Here is an 18,121-nt window from a genome sequence, read left to right on the forward strand (position 1 = left end):
ATTTCATTCTTTGTATGGCTAAGTAATATTCCATTGTATATGTATATTACGTCTTCTTAAGCCAGTCTGACTGTTGATGGATACTTGTGTTGTTTGCATGTCTTGGCTATTGTAAATAGTGCTGCTGTGAACATTGGGGTGCACGTATCTTTTCGAATTGGAGTTTTCATTTTTTCTGGATATATACCCAGGAGTGGGATTGCTGGATCATATGGTAGCTGTATTTTTAATTTTCTTAAGGAACCTCCATACTGTTTTCCATGGTGGCTGTACTGATTTACATTCCCATCAACAGTGTAGGAGCATTCTCTTTTCTCTAGATCCTCTCCAGCATTTACTATTTCTAGACTTTTTGATGATAGCCATTTTGACCAGTGTGAGGTATTGTGTTGCATTTCTTTACACTAAGAATGAAATGTCAGAAAGAGAAAGTGAAAAAACACTCCCATTTAAAATTGTGTCAAAAAATACCTAGGAGTAAACTTAACCAAGGAGTTGAAAGACCTATATGCTGAAAACAATAAGACATTGATGAAAGAAATTGAAGATGATTCAAAGAAATTGAAAGGTATCCATGCTTTTAGATTGGAAGAATTAATACTGTTAAAATGTCCATACTACCCAAAGCAATCTACAGATTTAATGTAATCCATATCAAAATGCCCATAACATTTTCATAGAACTAGAACAAATAGTCCTGAAATTTATATGGAACCACAAAAGGCCCAGAATCGCCAAAGCAGTCCTGAGGAAAAAGAACAAAGCTGGAGGCATAACCCTTTCAGACTTCAGACTATACTACAAAGCTACAGTAACCAAAACAGTGTGGTATTGGCACAAAAACTGGCATTATAGATCAATGGAACAGAATAGAGAACCCAAAAATAAATCCACATGCTTATGGTCAAGGAATCTATGACAAAGGAGGCAAGAATATACAACGGAAAAAAGATAAACACCACCTCTTCAACAAGTGGTGTTGGGAAAGCTGGACAACTATGTAAATCAATGAAATTAGAATACTCTTACACTGTGTGCAAGAATAAACTAAAAACTGTTTTAAAGACCTAAATATAAGACATGACACCATAAATCTCCTAGAAGAGGACACAGGCAAAACATTCTCAGACATAAATTGTAACAATGTTTTCTTAAATCAGTCCCCCAAGGCAAAAGAAATAAAAGGAAAGATAAACAAGTGGGGCCTAATCAAACTTAAAAGCTTTTGCACGGGGAAGGAAACCATCAACAAAATGAAAAGACAACCTAGGAACAGGAGAAAATATTTGCGAATGATGTGACCAACAGGGGGTTAATACCCAAAATATACAAACAGCTCATACAACTCAATATTGTAAAAACAAACAGCTCAATCAAAAAAATGGACAGAAGACTTGAATGGATATTTTTCCAAAGAAGACATACAGATGGCCAACAGGCACATGAAAAGATGTTCAACATTGCTAATTGTTACAGAAATGCAAATCAAAACCACAAATGAGTTAGTATTTCACACTGGTCACTATGACTCAGTTCTTAAGGTGGCACAAACTCAAAACTGGTCCAACAAGCAAGTTTGATACAGAACATCACCCTTTTCTTTCATTTGAGAGCACCATGGTTCCTTTGTCCAGGAAGGAGACTACATCTACAGGTGTCCTGACCTTTGTAGCACAAAAAGTGTAGCGAAGGGAGCCTGGAAAGTCACAAGTAACTAAAGAGTAATGTATATATTTTTACCCTTTGAAATAACTGTCACAGTTCTTAGTTTTCAAATCCCCCTTACAGCACTGCCCCCAATCTCTATACAAATGTGTTATTTTATTTAATGGAATAAGTATACCTGTTTTCTGAGAGAATTATTATTATCAGGACTGAAAAATTGTGTCCCTTGGGTGTAAGCTAAAGATTGCATATATTCTGTTATGCTGTGACCTTTCCTCTTCCTTACTCTTTTTCTTGGGCACAGTTTTTCTGAACATCAGCTTTTTGGTTTATCTTTCGGCATCTTTACTGTATATTACTGTATAGGTCTGTAATAGGAAAAATCATTCTTGGATAATGGGATAAAATACAGTTAGACCCTAGATAAGATCAAGTGGATTTTTTTACCTTCTTATTCACCCTTTATAACCAGTGCTAATAGGCTCCCAGGATTGAGAATTATGGTTTATTTTCTCTTTATTCATGGAGTTTAGTTCTTGCTATATATGTACTAAATATGTGTAATGATGTATGTGTCTATGACACATGCAAACATTCCTACATGTGCACAAGCTTACTTGTTGCAGCATTATTTGTAATAGTAAATGATCCAAAACAAAATAAATGTTTATCAATAGGTTAATGGCTAAATAAGTTAATGTATATTTATGTAATGGAACACTGCAGCTTTCGGAAAAGTCAAGACATTCTGTAGGTCTTTGCTATAGATTAAGTATAAAATATGTTGATAGTGAAAATAGAATGGTGCATAACTGTGCATACATAACATAAAATATAATATATACATGGAAATATATGTGCATTTTTTTTCAAAAAATTTTTTTAATTCGGTGAAATACACGTGTGATTTACCAAGTTACGTTTTTAAGTGTACAGTTCAATGGCATTAAATATATTCATATTCAGTCCTCACCACCACCCATCTCCATAACTTTCTTCATCTTTTAAAACTGAAACTGTACACGCATTAAACCGTAACTACTCATTCTCCACTCCCCACAGCCCCTGGCAATCACCATTCTAGTTTCTGTCCCTTATGATTTTGACTAAGTACTTTATGTAAGTGGAATCATACAGTGTTTGTCTTTTTTGTGACTACCTTATTTCACCTAGCATAATGTTCTTGAGATCCCAGAATTTCCTTCCTTTTTAAGGCTAAATGATATTCCATTGTATCTATATTCCACATTTGCTTATCCATTCATCCACCGATGGACACTTGGGTTACTACCAAGTTTTAGCTATTGTGAACGGTGTTGCTGTGAATAAGGGTGTACAAATATCTTTGAGATCCTGCTTTCAGTTCTTTTGGGTACATACCTAGATGTGTTATTGGTGGTCATATGATTAATTCTATTTTTAATTTTTGAGGAACTGCCCTACTGTTTTATACAACAGCTGTACCATTTACATTCCTATCAACAGTGCATAAGAGTTCCAGTTTCTTCACAACCTTGCCTAGACTTTACTCTTTTTTTTGATAGTAGCCATCCTAATAGGTGTGAGATGGCATCTCGTAGTTTTGATTTGCATTTCTCCTAATTATTAGATGTTTAGCATCTTTTCACATGCTTATTGGCCATTTGCATATCTTCTTGGTAGAAATGTCTATTCAAGTCCTTTGCCCATTTTTTAAAAAAAGTTTATTTTTGGCTGCGTTGGGTCTTCGTTGCTGTGTGCGGGCTTTCTCTAGTTGCGGTGAGTGGGGGCTACTCTCTGTTGTGGTGTGTGGGCTTCTCATTGCGGTGGTTTCTCTTGTTGCAGAGTATGGGCTCTAGGCACGCGGGCTTCAGTAGTTGCAGCGCGTGAGCTCTAGGGTGCATGAGATTCAGTAGTTGTGGTGCATGGTCTCAGTAGATGTGGCACACAGGCTTAGTTGCCCCATGGCATGTAGGATCTTCCCGGGCCTGGGATCAAACCCATGTCCCCTGCGTTGGCAGGCGGATTCTTAACCACTGTGCCACCAGGGAAGTCCTCTTTGACCATTTTTGAATCAGGTTGTTTTGTTGTTGTGTTTTAGTTCTCTTTGTATTCTGGATATTAATATCTTATCAGATATATGATTTACAGATATTTTCTCTCATTCTGTGGGTTTCATTTTTACTCTTTCCCCATTGAATGGTCTTGGTACCCTTGTCAAAAATTATTTAATCATACATGTGAGGGTTTATTTCTGGGCTCTCTATTCTGTTTCATTGGTCTGTGTATCTTTATACCAGTACCACACTGTTTTGATTACTCTAGCTTTGTAGTAAGATTTGGAATCAGAATGTGTGAGTCCTTCAATGTTGTTCTTTTTTCAAGATTATTTTGGCTACTTGGAGTCCTTTGAGATTCCTTATGAATTACAGAATGGATTTTTCTGTTTCTGCAGAAATGGTCGTATGCATTTTGATAGAGACTGCAATGAATCTGTAGAAAGATCACTTTAGGTAGTATTAATATCTTAATGATATTAAGTCTTCCAACCTATGAACATGGGATGGGTTTCACTTTATCTACGTCTTCTTTAATTTTTGTCATGTGTATTTTTTAAATATGTTTAAATGTCTCTGGAATGACACATAGGAATGAATAATTTTGGTTGAAAGAACCAATCTTCTTTCCTAAGGCTTGAGAGTAAGAGTGGGCAAGTTTTCATTGTGTAACTTTAATTACCTTTTGAATTTTTAGCCATGGGAATGTGTTACTCAATAAAGAAAAATAACATTCCCCCTTCCCCTCTTCATATGCACACACAAGTGCTCATGCACATACCTGCCATAGGGAAGACACCTGTTTTTCCAAAGAGTGAGCACAGAAACAAGACTTGTTAGGAAGAGCCAGGATCTATCAGCTAAACAGGATGAATGCATGAAATAATGATATTTTCAAGCAATTTTAAATTGGTCAGTATGGGAAGATAGTAGCCTATAAATAGGGAGCTGGTGTGGTAGATGACCGAACAGGTAATAATTGATAGCATTACTTGCTGTGCTGAGGACTTTGAACTTTAACTTGATGGTTATGAGAGTCATTGGAGATTAGAGATCAAAGAAAGAAGAAAATAAGTGTTGGAGTAAATTTGTAATATAAGGATTACTGTGGTTATAGTATTAGAATAGAATGGCATTGTCTAACAAATGTGACTTGAGCTACATCTGTAATTTAATATTTTCTAGTAGATTATAAGAAGTGGGTGAAATTAACTTTAATAATATAATTTATTTAACCTAGTATACCTAAAATATTATAATTTCATCATGTAATCAATATACGAATGAGATTTTTTTTTTTTTTTGCGGTACGCGGGCCTCTCACTGTTGTGGCCTCTCCCGTTGCGGAGCACAGGCTCCGGACGCGCAGGCTTAGCGGCCATGGCTCATGGGCCCAGCCACTCCGCGGCATGTGGGATGTTCCCGGACTGGGGCACAAACCCGTGTCCCCTGCATCAGCAGGCGGACTGTCAACCACTGCGCCACCAGGGAAGCCCAGAATGAGATATTTTATATGCTGTTTTTCATACTAAATCTTCACAACCTTGTGGATAGTCAAAACATTGCTCATCTAAGTTTTGAGTAGCCATATTTCAAGTGCTCAGTTAGCTATGTGAGGCTAGAGGCCATGATATTGGATAATGCAAGTATGGAGATTTTAATCAGGAGACAAATTCTCACCAGTAATTCAAACAGAAAAATTTACTGTGAAGAATTATTATTTATTGAAAAGTCTTTAATCATTTATCGCTCAGGAATTGCAAATTAATACAACAAGGAGATATCACCATATGCCTGTTAGAGTAGCTGAAATCTAAAAGCCTGACAGTACCAATTTCCTGGCAAGAATGCAAAGCAGCAGAAGCTCTCATTCACTGCTGGTCAGAATGCAAAATGGTGTTGCCACTTTGGAAGACAGTTTGGCAGGTTTGTACAAAGCTAAACATAGTTTTACCATATGATCCAGTTATCCTAGGTGTTTACACAACTGATTTAGAAGTTTTGTCCACACAAAACCCTGCATGTGAATGCCTATGCAGCTTTATTCCTAATTGCCAAAAATGGTGGCCAAGATGTCCATCGTTAGGTAAATGAATGACAAAACATGGTACATCCATACAATGAAATATTGTTTAGAGATGAAAAGAAATGAGCTGTTCAACCACTAAAAGACACGGATCCATCTTAAATGCATTTTGTTAAAATGAAAGATACCAGTATGAAAACGCTATATGCTGTGCGATTCCAATTACATGACTCTCTGTAAAAGACAAAACTGTAGTGGTGATTAAAAAAAATTTGGTGTTTGCCAAGGCGAAGTGGGAGGGTTGAATGGATGTGAAGCACAAGTATTTTTTAAGGTAGTGAAACTTTTCTCTGTGATACCATAGTTGTGCGTACATGACAGTATACGTTTGTCAAAGCCCACCAAACTTTTCAGAAAAAGAGTGAATTTTATTAATACAGATGTTTAAAAAAAATCATTTATAAGGTAGGGGGAATACCAGGATGGAATGTAGAGTGTAACAATGTAATCTGTTTTGCAGTGAAGGGAGTGGGGAGAGAGTTGCTGACTTAGGTAACTTTGGAAATGAGTCTGTAAGACTAAAGTCAGAGAAATTGTACACAGTGTATATAAGAACTGCAGTCTAGTTCATAAAGTTGTTTCCCATGGGGTAGGGCTTAAAATACTGCTCTACGTGAATACTGAGGAGAGCCAGAGTTCTCATTGTTGGAGTGGGAGTTTGTCGATGAGCAAGGGGAAGAAGCATCCATGTGGTAATGGATTAGAGTTGGAGATACCAGTTCCAGCTTATGTTTAGCTTAATATAGGTAACAGATCATTGCATACAGAAACATCTATAGTTATGTGTATATATGTGGAACATACATTTCTTTGTTTTGTCTGCTTAAGGGCCTAGAAGCAAGGACACTTAGTATCAAGGAGCCAAACCTAGTGCCCAGATCTTCATCTCTAGTAAAATTCTCTAATAAAAGGAACCAGGGCTCCTTGGATTCTAAACTCCCTGATTCTAAAACTGGAAAAGAGAATATACAGTATGAGCCTGGAGAATGATGTGCTGCCAGAAAGTAACCAAGTGCTAAAAAAATAAAAAGCAAAACACACAGAATGATGGGAATATGTCAAATGGACACAGGAACCAACTGAAAGATCTCTTAATGGCCAAAGCTGAAGCAAGTTGAACAACAGAATAAAATAGTATTGAATGGGCTTCCCTGGTGGCGCAGTGGTTGAGAATCTGCCTGCTAATGTAGGGGACACGGGTTCGAGCCCTGGTCTGGGAGAATCCCACATGCCGCCGAGCAACTAGGCCCGTGAGCCACAACTACTGAGCCTGCGTGTCTGGAGCCTGTGCTCCGCGACAAGAGAGGCCGCGATAGTGAGGCCGGCACAACGGGATGAAGAGTGGCCCCCGCTTGCCACAACTAGAGAAAGCCCTTGCACAGAAACGAAGACCCAACACAGCAAAAATAAATAAATAAATTACTAAACTCCTACCCTAACATCTTAAAAAAAAATAGTATTGAATTATAATCCAAAAATATAAAATAAATGTCGATGAGTCTGCGTTAGTACAAATGATTGGGTGAATGAGTGAGAATAGACAAATCTCTCATACTGAAAAATTTCAAATGGTATGCGTAAATGCTCCACCTTCAAGGAGGTGGATCAAGGAGGTGGAGCATAACTCCCCACCCCTTAAATGTGGGATGCACACAGTGACTTTCTTCCAAAGGGTACAGTTTGGAAAGGAGAGGAAAAGTAACTTTACAGTGGAGAAACCTGACAAATACCACCTCAGCCAACTGATTAACAGGTCAACATTGAGTGATAAATCACATTGTTAGTATATACACTTGATATGATGTGACAAAAATGATACTTTGTCTCTCACATCTTCCTCTTCAAACCCATAATCCCAGTCTAGTCATTAGAAAAACATCAGACAAACCCCAGTTGAGGAACATTGTATAAAATATCTGTACAGTACAAAATCCCTGTACAAAATTCTTCAAAATTGTCAAGGTCACCAAAACCCAGGAAAGTATAAAAACTTGGAGCCAAGAGGAGCTTAAGGAGACATGATGTGAGTATGTCTAGGTGCCCTGGATGGGCTCCTAGAACAGAAGAGGTCATTAGACAAAAACTAAGAAAATCTGAATTAAGTATGGACTTTTGTTAATGTATCAATTTTGGTTCATTAATTATAACAAATGTACAATACAAATAGTAAGGTGTTAATAATAGGTGTAATTAGACGTGATATATGTGGGAATTCCTTGTACTATCTTCACATTTTTTTGTAAATCTAACACTGTTCTAAAAATAATTTATTTAAAAATAAGCAGTAAATTCATTATATATTAATCCACACACACAAATGGTTGTCAGGCTGTTAACTATTAAGAGGAGTGAAAGAGTACTGTGAAGAATACAGGAATACAGAATGAAGGGAGCAGGTCCTGTGAGCAGGGAGAAAAGCCCCTCCATGTTATGCTTTGTAATGTTCCTCCAGGGCCCTCTGGTTATAAGCCTACCTGTGCAGCATATGACAAAAGAGAAATGTTTACAGAGTGGGGCAAACTAGAATACATTTGGAGATGAGGAACAGTAAATTGATAACTGAAACAGGCTATTATGAGAGTGAAGTAAATCACTCAAGAGAGACTATAAAGATTGAGAAGATGCTCTGGAGAGACCTAAGGTAACTGACAGGTAAGGAGTATAGGGAGGGAAAAGATATCTGAAAGACAAGGGGGATAACATTGCCTGTTGAGAGAGTTTCAAAAAATGTCTATTGCGTTTAGCAACATTACTTTTACTGGTGGGCTTGGTGAAGCAGCAACCCTGATGAGTTTATATATGAATGAAATTTATGGGAATAATAACAGTGACTGCAAGCAATTCTATCTTGACTCTAAAGGTGAGACACAGATAAGGTGATAACTAGTGTTGACTTTTTAAAAAAAATTGGGGGTGTGGGATGGGTTGTCAATTGAAGAATGTAAACTGTCAAGGCGGAAATGTTTGCTGTATTTCTAGTATCTAGAATGGTTCCAAATATGTTCAATATATATTTGTTGCATGACTGGATAAGAAATATTTGAGCACTTAAGTCAAGGGAGAAGTTGAATATGTAGCTTTTTCCAAGTAATGTTTTATTTTTATTTTATTTTTGCGGTACACGGGCCTCTCACTGTTGTGGCCTCTCCCGTTGCGGAGCACAGGCTCCGGACGCGCAGGCTCAGCGGCCATGGCTCACGGGCCCAGCTGCTCTGCGGCATGTGGGATCTTCCTGGACCGGGACACGAACCCATGTCCCCTGCATCGGCAGGTGGACTCACAACCACTGTGCCACCAGGGAAGCCCTAAGTAATGTTTTATTGAACAAGGTTTCTGAGGAAACAGAATATTGAGGAAGAGAGGAAGAAGAAAATGTCAAGAAGGGGGCATGGTTGGGGCATGGTTAAAATGTTCAGCATTGGCATTATTGTACAAAATATTAAATCTTTTTCTTTTGACTTTATTTTCATGCCTTGTATAAATTAACTTGTACTTTGCTGTTTGCGCTTTGTTTTTATCAATGAAAACATTGTAAAGCTTCCTTTGGGATTATGTCTCTTATCTATAACAGTGCTAACTTCCCTTTCACAAGATCAAACATAATTTGAGATCATTCTTGCATAAAGCAAAGTATGCCTGCATTTAACTTAACTTTTCCTCATCTTTTTATTCAGTCTACAAATAAGAAACCTCGAAAATCTCCAGGAGAGAAGAGTAGAATTGAAGCTGGAGTTAGAGGAACAGGCCGTGGAAGAGCTAATGGGCATCCTCAACAGAATGGTGAAGGGGAGCCTGTCACATTATTTGAAGTGGTGAAACTGGGGAAAAGTGCAATGCAGGTAAATTTTAAGTGTTTTTTTTTTTTAAGTGTTTTTATCGTATTAGTAAAGCAATACAGTCAATAGCATGGAACCTATTCGTGTATATATTGACATTTTATATACTCTTGTTGATTGTGTAATCAAGAATTTTATTAACTTAAAAGTTTTTCTTTGCTTGTTTTGTAAAAGGTGTCAGGAAAGGCATTTTTTTTAATAGTGAGTTTAAGATTACAAAGTTTAGATTACATTGTGCTGAGTAAAGTAACTTGCATGTAACAGGAGCTGCCTAAGAATTTTTATTGCCTTAATAGTATGTGTTTTTTTAAAAATTTGACTTAATATAAGTAACATGTGTATTGAAGAATATTTGAAAGAAGAAAAGGTATAAAAAACATTCCTAAGAGTGAATTAGGAATAACCACAGTTAATATTTTATGGTTATTTGTGTGTGTGTGTGTGTGTGTGTGTGTGTGTGTGTGTGTGTGTGTGAGAGAGAGAGAGAGAGAGAGAGATCTTTTATAACCTTCTTACTCTTTTCTCTCTCCTCATTGACTCAACAAATACCATTAAATAGTTTAGAAGAGCATATATTCATTGGCTTCTTACTAATTCATTACAAGGATAAACCATGATTATGTGTTTCTTTACATTTTTTTCCACTATTTTAAAACTTATCATTTGTATTTACTTCCCCACATCATTTTTTCATTTTAAAGTACTAGAGGTAAAATTATTTTATTATAGAATATTTCTTAACTGTGTGGTAATAATACCATTTTTACTCTCCAAAAGTTGTACTAGTTTAGCTTTCACCAGAAGTGTAGCTAGCAGTTGGATACTTTATATTTAAGAATTATTTGACAACATAGGCAAAGATGGTAATTCATTATTTAAATTTGCATTTTTTGATTACTGATGATTATATGTTAAATCTTGTAATTTGATATCTGCTCATTTTTGATACTTCATTTTCAATTTAAGTCTGAAATTTAGGTAATTGATGAAACAGATTTATTTTTAGACCTAAAAGCAGGCAAGTTTTCATTAGAATACCTTCTATTTTTTAACCTGTATTTCCCTTTGAATTCCTTAAGGGAGTTTAGTGTTTACTGCTTTTTATGTATGTTACCAGATTGATGTGTTCAAGAATCCTGGAATTTGTATGGGAAGGGAAGGAGGTGGAGTGGTGGGATGATGCTAAATAGTAAAAGAAATACTGAATTCCCAGTTACCCAGAACAATGGACAACCTTAGATTACATAAGTATAATTTTAAAATATATTAAGTGACGTGTAGCCATTAAGCTTGACAGTTTCTTTATTATACTGTAATAGAAAAATTGTTAACAAGCTACAGAAATACTATTTTTGATTTCTGTTTATTGCCTCCCACCCTTACATGGAAACACAAGCAGAAAGATGAAGGAAATTAAATTTAAAAACTGCATTTCAGTATTTTGCTTTTCATTTTTCATGCAGAACTTTATTTTTCCAACTTTTACTTAATATGAACAAAATCTTCAGTATTTAATATGAACAAAATCTAGTCATCTGTATTTGATACACACTAGTGAGTAGTGTACGTTTTTTCTTTTTTGCCCAGTATCTTCTATATTCTTCATCCACATTACTCTTCCCTGTTGCTGTTTCCATACTTTACTCTCTGCTTAAATTCTTTTGGATTCATGTTTTATGAAAGGTAAAGATTAGTAGTCAGAGCCTACTGCTACTTGCATAATTTGGTTTTAAGTCACTTTTTCAACTTTTTCTCACTATTCTTCTATTGAAGTTGACCCTAAGCATTTTCTACTTTGCTGTAATTTTTTATTATTCTTTTATGTTTTTCTTTCCTAGCTATATTCAAATTAATCTACAAACTTCTGTAATTTTTTTTTTTACTCAGCGTTCTGTTGTAGGCATTTTTTCCCATGAATTAACCTTATAATTTTAAATAGTTATATACTATTCCCTAATGTGGCTGGGCCGTGATTTATTTAACCAGTTTTCATTTGGGCTGCTTTATTGTTAAAGAAGAATATAAGTATATTTAAGATAACTATTTAAGAGTATTTAAGAGTAGTTATTTAAGAGTAGTTTAAGAGTATTTAAGAGTAGTTATTCTATTAAACATAGTACTTCTTTGAATATCCTTATATATCCCTCTGAAATGTGCACGTGGGAATCCTTTGTAACATAAATTCCTGAAAGAGCAAAAGGAATGCATGTTTAAAATACTCTGTTGCAGGTCTTTTATTGAAGCTGGCACACTAATTTAAGTGTTTATTACCTCTTCACTTCAAACATAAAGTAATGAAAGATAAAATATTAAAAAGAGGGTAGACATTAATGAATTTAGAAACTAAATGTTTCTGTGGTTTATATAGAAGAAAAACTACCTGGTGATCAGGATTGGGCTTAAGGTAGCAGAAGCAGGCACTTGTAGCCAAGAGTTTGGCTCTTGTGTGTTAAAAAGATGAAAGGTGCTTCATGAAGGGTAGAGGAATAGAGTTAGGCTTAAACTACATGAAGCCAGGGCCTAACACGTGACTCCATACTTGTAAAGGAGACTGAAGAAAGCTGCTGAGAACTGCTGCATAGGCTAAGGCTTATGATTAGGGGGATTGTATATCTCAGGTTACCCTTCAGACTCTAGTTTATGCTTATCATCCATGTAGTTATTAGTAGAGACTCCTTTAATACTCAAGAGGGTCCTAGTTTGGGTAATAACTTATACTAAAACCCCACTTTTAGAAAATCATGGGCTGAAGGAAGGGAGAGGACAGACATAGTCCTTATAACCAGGTCCTGAATTAAAATGGCTACTTTCTTGGTTGGAGACTGGGTCTGTAAAAATCCCCTGTATCATCTTAGACCAGGAAGTTCTTTCTAAGTCCACTATATGATCTAGTTGTGCAGTGGAGTGAGTAGAATGAGCAGAGATAATCACAAAATCATTGGCTAAGGAGGGATGAATAATAAAAGAAATAAGTATATTTAAGATTCTAGAGAGATGAAAGAAGAAATTCTATCTAATACCAAATAGGAAATAAACTTAGTAAATTGGTTTTACTGAGGATAAAAAGCTACATTAGATGCCATCAAAGGGAGAATTGAGGAATTGGCATTCATTAGGAATTCATTTAGAATGTAGCCCAGAGAAATAAAAAAGTAAATATGAAAGAGCAGTTGAGTGACTTTGGTGTGGATTGAAAGGGTTCCAAAATATGCAGGGGAAGAATCCTGAGGGAATAGTAGAGACATAGTTTTTGAAGAGGTAGTTTTGTAGAAATTTACAGTCACATTTCCTTGGATCTAGAGTTCGTTCTCAGGAGTCAACAAGATAAGTGAAAATCATCACACAGCTAGTAATAGTACAGGCATTCCTTGTGTTTTTTGTTTTTTTCCTGCACTTCACAGATACTGCATTTTTTACAAATTGAAGGTTTGTGGCAACCCTTCGACAAACAAGTCTATCAGCACCATTTTTCCAACAGCATTATTTTTTAATTAAGGTATGTACAGTGTTTTTTTAGGCATAATGTTATTGCACACTTAAGAGACTATAGTATAGTGTAAACATAACTTTTATATGCACTGGGAAACCAGAAATTCATGTGACTCTCTGTATTGCAATGTTTGCTCTATTGCGGTGGTCTGAAACCAAACCTGCAATATGTCTTAAGGGATGCCTGTATAGTATAACTGTAAAATATTGAGGACTGAAAGAAAGTCTTGAAATATTTCATTAAAGAATGCTTGACCCTTTTCTCTGACTACAGTGCAATAAGGTTGAAACACACAAAATAAATTCCCCTTCTACACTACATTATACTCACAAGTCTGGAAAGGCGCTTTTAAATAATTCATGTGGTAAAGAGGAAATAAACAGAGTTGAAATGTGAATGTTAGTGAAAGTAATGTTAGTGAAAAATTGAGGCCAGCTAAAGCACTACTTGAATAAATATACAGTCTTAAATGTATTACTATTAGCAAAAGTAGTACAAACTTAGAGAAAGAAAAATAGGAAAACTAAAGTAATTAGGAAGAAAGGCATAATAAAAGTAGAAATGGAAATTAAATAGAAAAAGAAATGGTAGAAACGGTCAACTAATTCAAAATATTGGCAATTTCAGTTCAGTACATTTTTAAGACTTAGAGGTTTTATCTTAGGAATGCAAGGGTGGCTTAATGTTAGAAAATATTTTACTGTTACATAGCAGATAATCCTGGGGGAAATTGATATAGAATGTTTAGAAAAATCATTTGATAAAATATAGCTGATATTCATAATGAACAATAACTCTTCATGAATAAACGAACAAGAGAGAAGTTCCTTAGATAAAGTTATCACACAAAAACCTTATAGCTCACATCACGGCACTTTTTAATTTTTTATTTTTGGCTGCATTGGGTCTTCGTTGCTACGTGTGGGGTTTCTCTAGTTGTGGCAAGCGGGGGCTACTCTTTGTTGTGGTGCACGGGCTTCTCATTGCAGTGGCTTCTCTTTGTTGTAGAGCATGGGCTCTAGGCACATGAACTTCAGTAGTTGTGGCACTTGGGCTCCATAGTTGTGGCTTGCGGGCTCTAGAGCGCAGGCTCAGTAGTTGTGGCGCACAGGCTTAGTTGCTCCGCGGCATGTGGGATCCTCCCAGACCGTCCCCTGCATTGGCAGGTGAATTCTTAACCACTGCGCCACCAGGGAAGTCCCTCACATCGCGGCATTTTAAAAAGGGAAATTTAGATGAATTCCCAGGAAAAAGCACTAGAGTATAACAATTGAAAAGGAAAATACAACATTTTCCGTATTTGCAGAATATACAATTGTCTATGTAGGAATTTCAACATAAACTAGGGTATTAGAACTAATGAGTGATCAGCAGAACTCCTAGAGAGAAAATAAACACTAAAAAAAAAAAAAAAAAATCAGCATTCTGAACGTGTTAGAGGAAACAATAGCCCATGTAAGAAAATAGTAAGGAAAAATGAATACAATTTTGAGTGGAATAGAATAAAATTCTGTTTCATACTCTTCATATTGAGTGACATAAAAATGTCTGGAAGATAGTGAGAGTCAATAAGGATGTAGAATAACAACAAGTGGGAGTACAAATCTGTGTAACCCCTTTGGAGAAAAATTTGACAGTATTAAGAAAAGTTGAATGACCTATTTTTCATTCATTTAGCAAATATTTAATGAGTGCCTACACGGTGGGCAACACCTTTTTCTCTTTTTTATGTCTTTCTTTTTTTAACTGAGATACTTTGAAGAAAGGGAATTCAATTCCTAGTTGTAACCTTTAGAGAAATTTTTGTGTATTTTTATAAATGAGGCAAATACAGGAATTTTTATTGCTACTTTGTAATAGCAAAGAGAAGAAAAGGAAGTAAAAAATGTCTATGAACGGGGCAATTGATAAATAAAATGTGGTATATTCAAACACTTCAAATGAGTGAGCTAGAGCTCTAGGTACCATTATAGATAAATTTCAGAAATGGATTTTAAGGGACAAAGCAAGCTACATAATGATACATAGTATATTGTACTGCTTATGTAAACACATATCTAAGTTTATTTAACATCAAGTTTATATTATTGGTTACTTACTGAGGAGATAGGAGAAGGAGAATGGGATCAGATGGGTGTATGTGGGGTACTACAGCAGTTACTGAAAAAGAAGCAGAAAGAAACAAATATGGCTGTAAAGTATTAAATGTTGTTGAAGCTGGATACCTTCTTGTCTATCTTGTTTATTTTATTTTTTGAAATAAAAATGGATAGCATTTCGGAAATGCCCCCCAAAAGGAGGGCTTATAATGTCCATATATTTGGAAAATGACCGTATCCCTTCCCCTTTGGAGAAGTGTGAAATGTGAAGGCTTTGATAACATTTGTGTTAAAGAACCTGGCTGCTTTTATTTCTCCAGCATTCGAGAAACCTTTGATTCCTACAACTATTTATGACCGTTTTCTCTTTTAAGTCTTTTCTCCTTATCAGAATTGTAAAGAATCAGTTTTACTAGCTTAATAGATACTTGTTACATACCTCCTGTAATCAGATGCTGTGCTAGATAGTTCCTCAATGTACAGAAAAACAACCACAGTTTTGCCCTCATGGGAAACAGGTGTTACAGAATACTTTAATAAAACAGATATACTGAGTGGGTTGAAAACTCTGAAAATTCACTTGGGCACGTCTAGAGGACAGGGTTGTGGAAGGTTTGCCTGTATAGCTAAAACTTGACCTGAGACTTGAAAGATGAGTAGGAGTTAGCTAGGCAGTAGCAGAGGGCACTTCTTATAGCAGAAACAGGTCATGCAAAAATGAAATCTCTACCCCTACAAAGAGGGCATAGATGTCCAGTAAAAATAGAGCTGAGAGAAGCTAGATTCTGAACATTGAACGTTTTGGCTTTTTTTGAAATTGGTGGCATTTTTGAAAGAAAATAACATCATACTTAGCGTTTTTAGAAATACCTTTCTGGAAGCAGTACAGGTAGTGATTTGGGGTGTGTAGGGCTGGAAGAAAGACCAATTAGGAGACTTTTTTTTTTTTTCTCTCCCCTTCCAGTGATCCAGTTGGGAAGTAATGAGTTTGCATTTATAGTGTCAGTGAGGGTGAAAAGGAAGAGGAAGTGACCGATTCTATAAATATTAAGGCTGTAGGATGCTTCTGAAGGATGAGAAAGAGGACAGAATCTAAGATAATTCCTAGTTGTTTGACTTGGGGATATTCACTGAAAGGAAATTTTTAAGAGTATAGGTGTTAGTAGATGGGTATGGGAATAATTTGGTTTGGACATTTTGATTTCTAGGTGCATGACACTGACTATATGTTGAATTTTGGAACATTCAAGCTATTAATCTGGTATTTGTTGCTTTAGTAGTTATGAGTTAGCATTTAAGTGAATTTCTATAATCCATTGGCATTTGCATTTTGTTCCTCCAGACTTCAACTAAAAATGTTGGACTACAGTTGCTTCATTCAACAAAAATTCATTGAGAGCTCTTGTTTCAGGCATTGGGTTAGGTACAAGAGATAGAATACGAACTAAACTTGCCTGACCCTTCCCTTCATAGACTTGCTAATCATCGAAGGGAAAGGAAATTCTCCATACTAATCAAATGATCTGTTAATATACTATTATAAACTGTTGATTAATGCTAAGAAAACTCCGTTTGGTCTTAATGTACTGATAATAATAACTTATGTGAATGAGGGATTGGATTCAGCCTATAAATGAAGTATACTTAATAGCACAGTTTGGTCTCCTGTTTGCTTTTGACAGGTGACTATGTGGGTAAAACTGATTTTGTCCATTGAAGTTATGATTGGGAAAGACATAGGTATCTTAGCGGGATAGTCTGTGATTAGTCATTCTCTCTCTTTTAGGGAGGAAACTTTGTTCTGATGTTAAAGAAAAGTATGAACTTTTATAGGACATTGATTTCTTCTAGTCCCCAACTTACAAATGAGTTAGATGCCAAATCTCAAGGTATCAAATGCAGAGGAGTTCTCCCCTAAGATTTGTGTAGGTGAATTTTTTTTTTTTTTTTTTTTGCGTTACACGGGCCTCTCACTGTTGTGGCCTCTCCCGCTGCGGAGCACAGCTCCGGACGCGCAGGCTCAGCGGCCATGGCTCACGGACCCAGCCGCTCCGCGGCGTGTGGGATCTTCCCGGACCGGGGCGCGAACCCATGTCCCCTGCATTGGCAGGCGGACTCTCAACCACTGCGCCACCAGGGAAGCCCCTCTTTAACTCTTGCTTTAACCTAATAACAACCTAATAACATGTGTGATTAACTGTAAGCTAATGTTTTAAAGTGCTTTAGTCCTGATATCTCCCATTTTCCTAGAATGAAAAGTAATATGTAAAATATACAGAATGTTTTAGGGCAGAAGATATAAATTGCTTTTTTCATTTCATAGGTATTTGAAAATCCTCAAATGATAGCTTAATATTAAGAGTGAGTTTTTGATTTTTTGTTTAGTTAGAATGACTCTCTGAAATTTGTGGATGTTTTAACCTGTCCCCAACAATTCTAGCATCTACATAGTTAGAGTAATATACATACTGTAAAAAATAAACCTCAGATATTGGTGACATATCATGATAGACATTAATTTCTCATATATGTAACCATTCTTATATATGTAATATAAGAATTAGTGGTAGGTGTCTTTCCTTCATATGGTGACTTAAGGATCCATGCTCCTTCCATTTTCTGGCTCCTCTTTCCCTTAGAGCCTCAATGTTGTTTGCATTCAGTGGCTGGAAGGGGAGAGAGAATGGAGCACTACCTACTTCTTAGACGCTTTTGGTCCCCCTGTTTACATTCCATTGATGGAAACTTACCAGTACTACAGTGAGCCAGGTAATGGAGTCAGTGGCTGGGTAGTTGTTACCCAATTTGGTATACACTGTGAAAGGGAGAACACGTAATTGTCATACTCTGGTTACTTTTAGATAATTAGAGGGAAGGTATACAGTAAATATTTTGATTTAATTTCTTCA

The 18,121-nt window shown here is 36.1% G+C and overlaps 1 protein-coding gene across 2 annotated transcripts in view; it reads left to right on the forward strand.

Annotated features, from left to right (window-relative positions):
- Positions 1-18,121, forward strand: part of STAG1 (STAG1 cohesin complex component) — a 419,314-nt gene that overhangs the window by 139,809 nt on the left and 261,384 nt on the right. For both annotated transcript variants that reach the window (XM_019934217.3, XM_073803799.1), the window contains exon 4: positions 9,462-9,626. In XM_019934217.3, coding sequence (XP_019789776.1) covers positions 9,462-9,626 — 165 coding nt within the window. The remainder of the gene's footprint in view (positions 1-9,461; positions 9,627-18,121) is intronic.

Source organism: Tursiops truncatus, chromosome 4 (assembly GCF_011762595.2).
Source record: "Tursiops truncatus isolate mTurTru1 chromosome 4, mTurTru1.mat.Y, whole genome shotgun sequence".
In the NCBI taxonomy this organism is placed as follows: Eukaryota; Metazoa; Chordata; class Mammalia; order Artiodactyla; family Delphinidae; genus Tursiops; species Tursiops truncatus.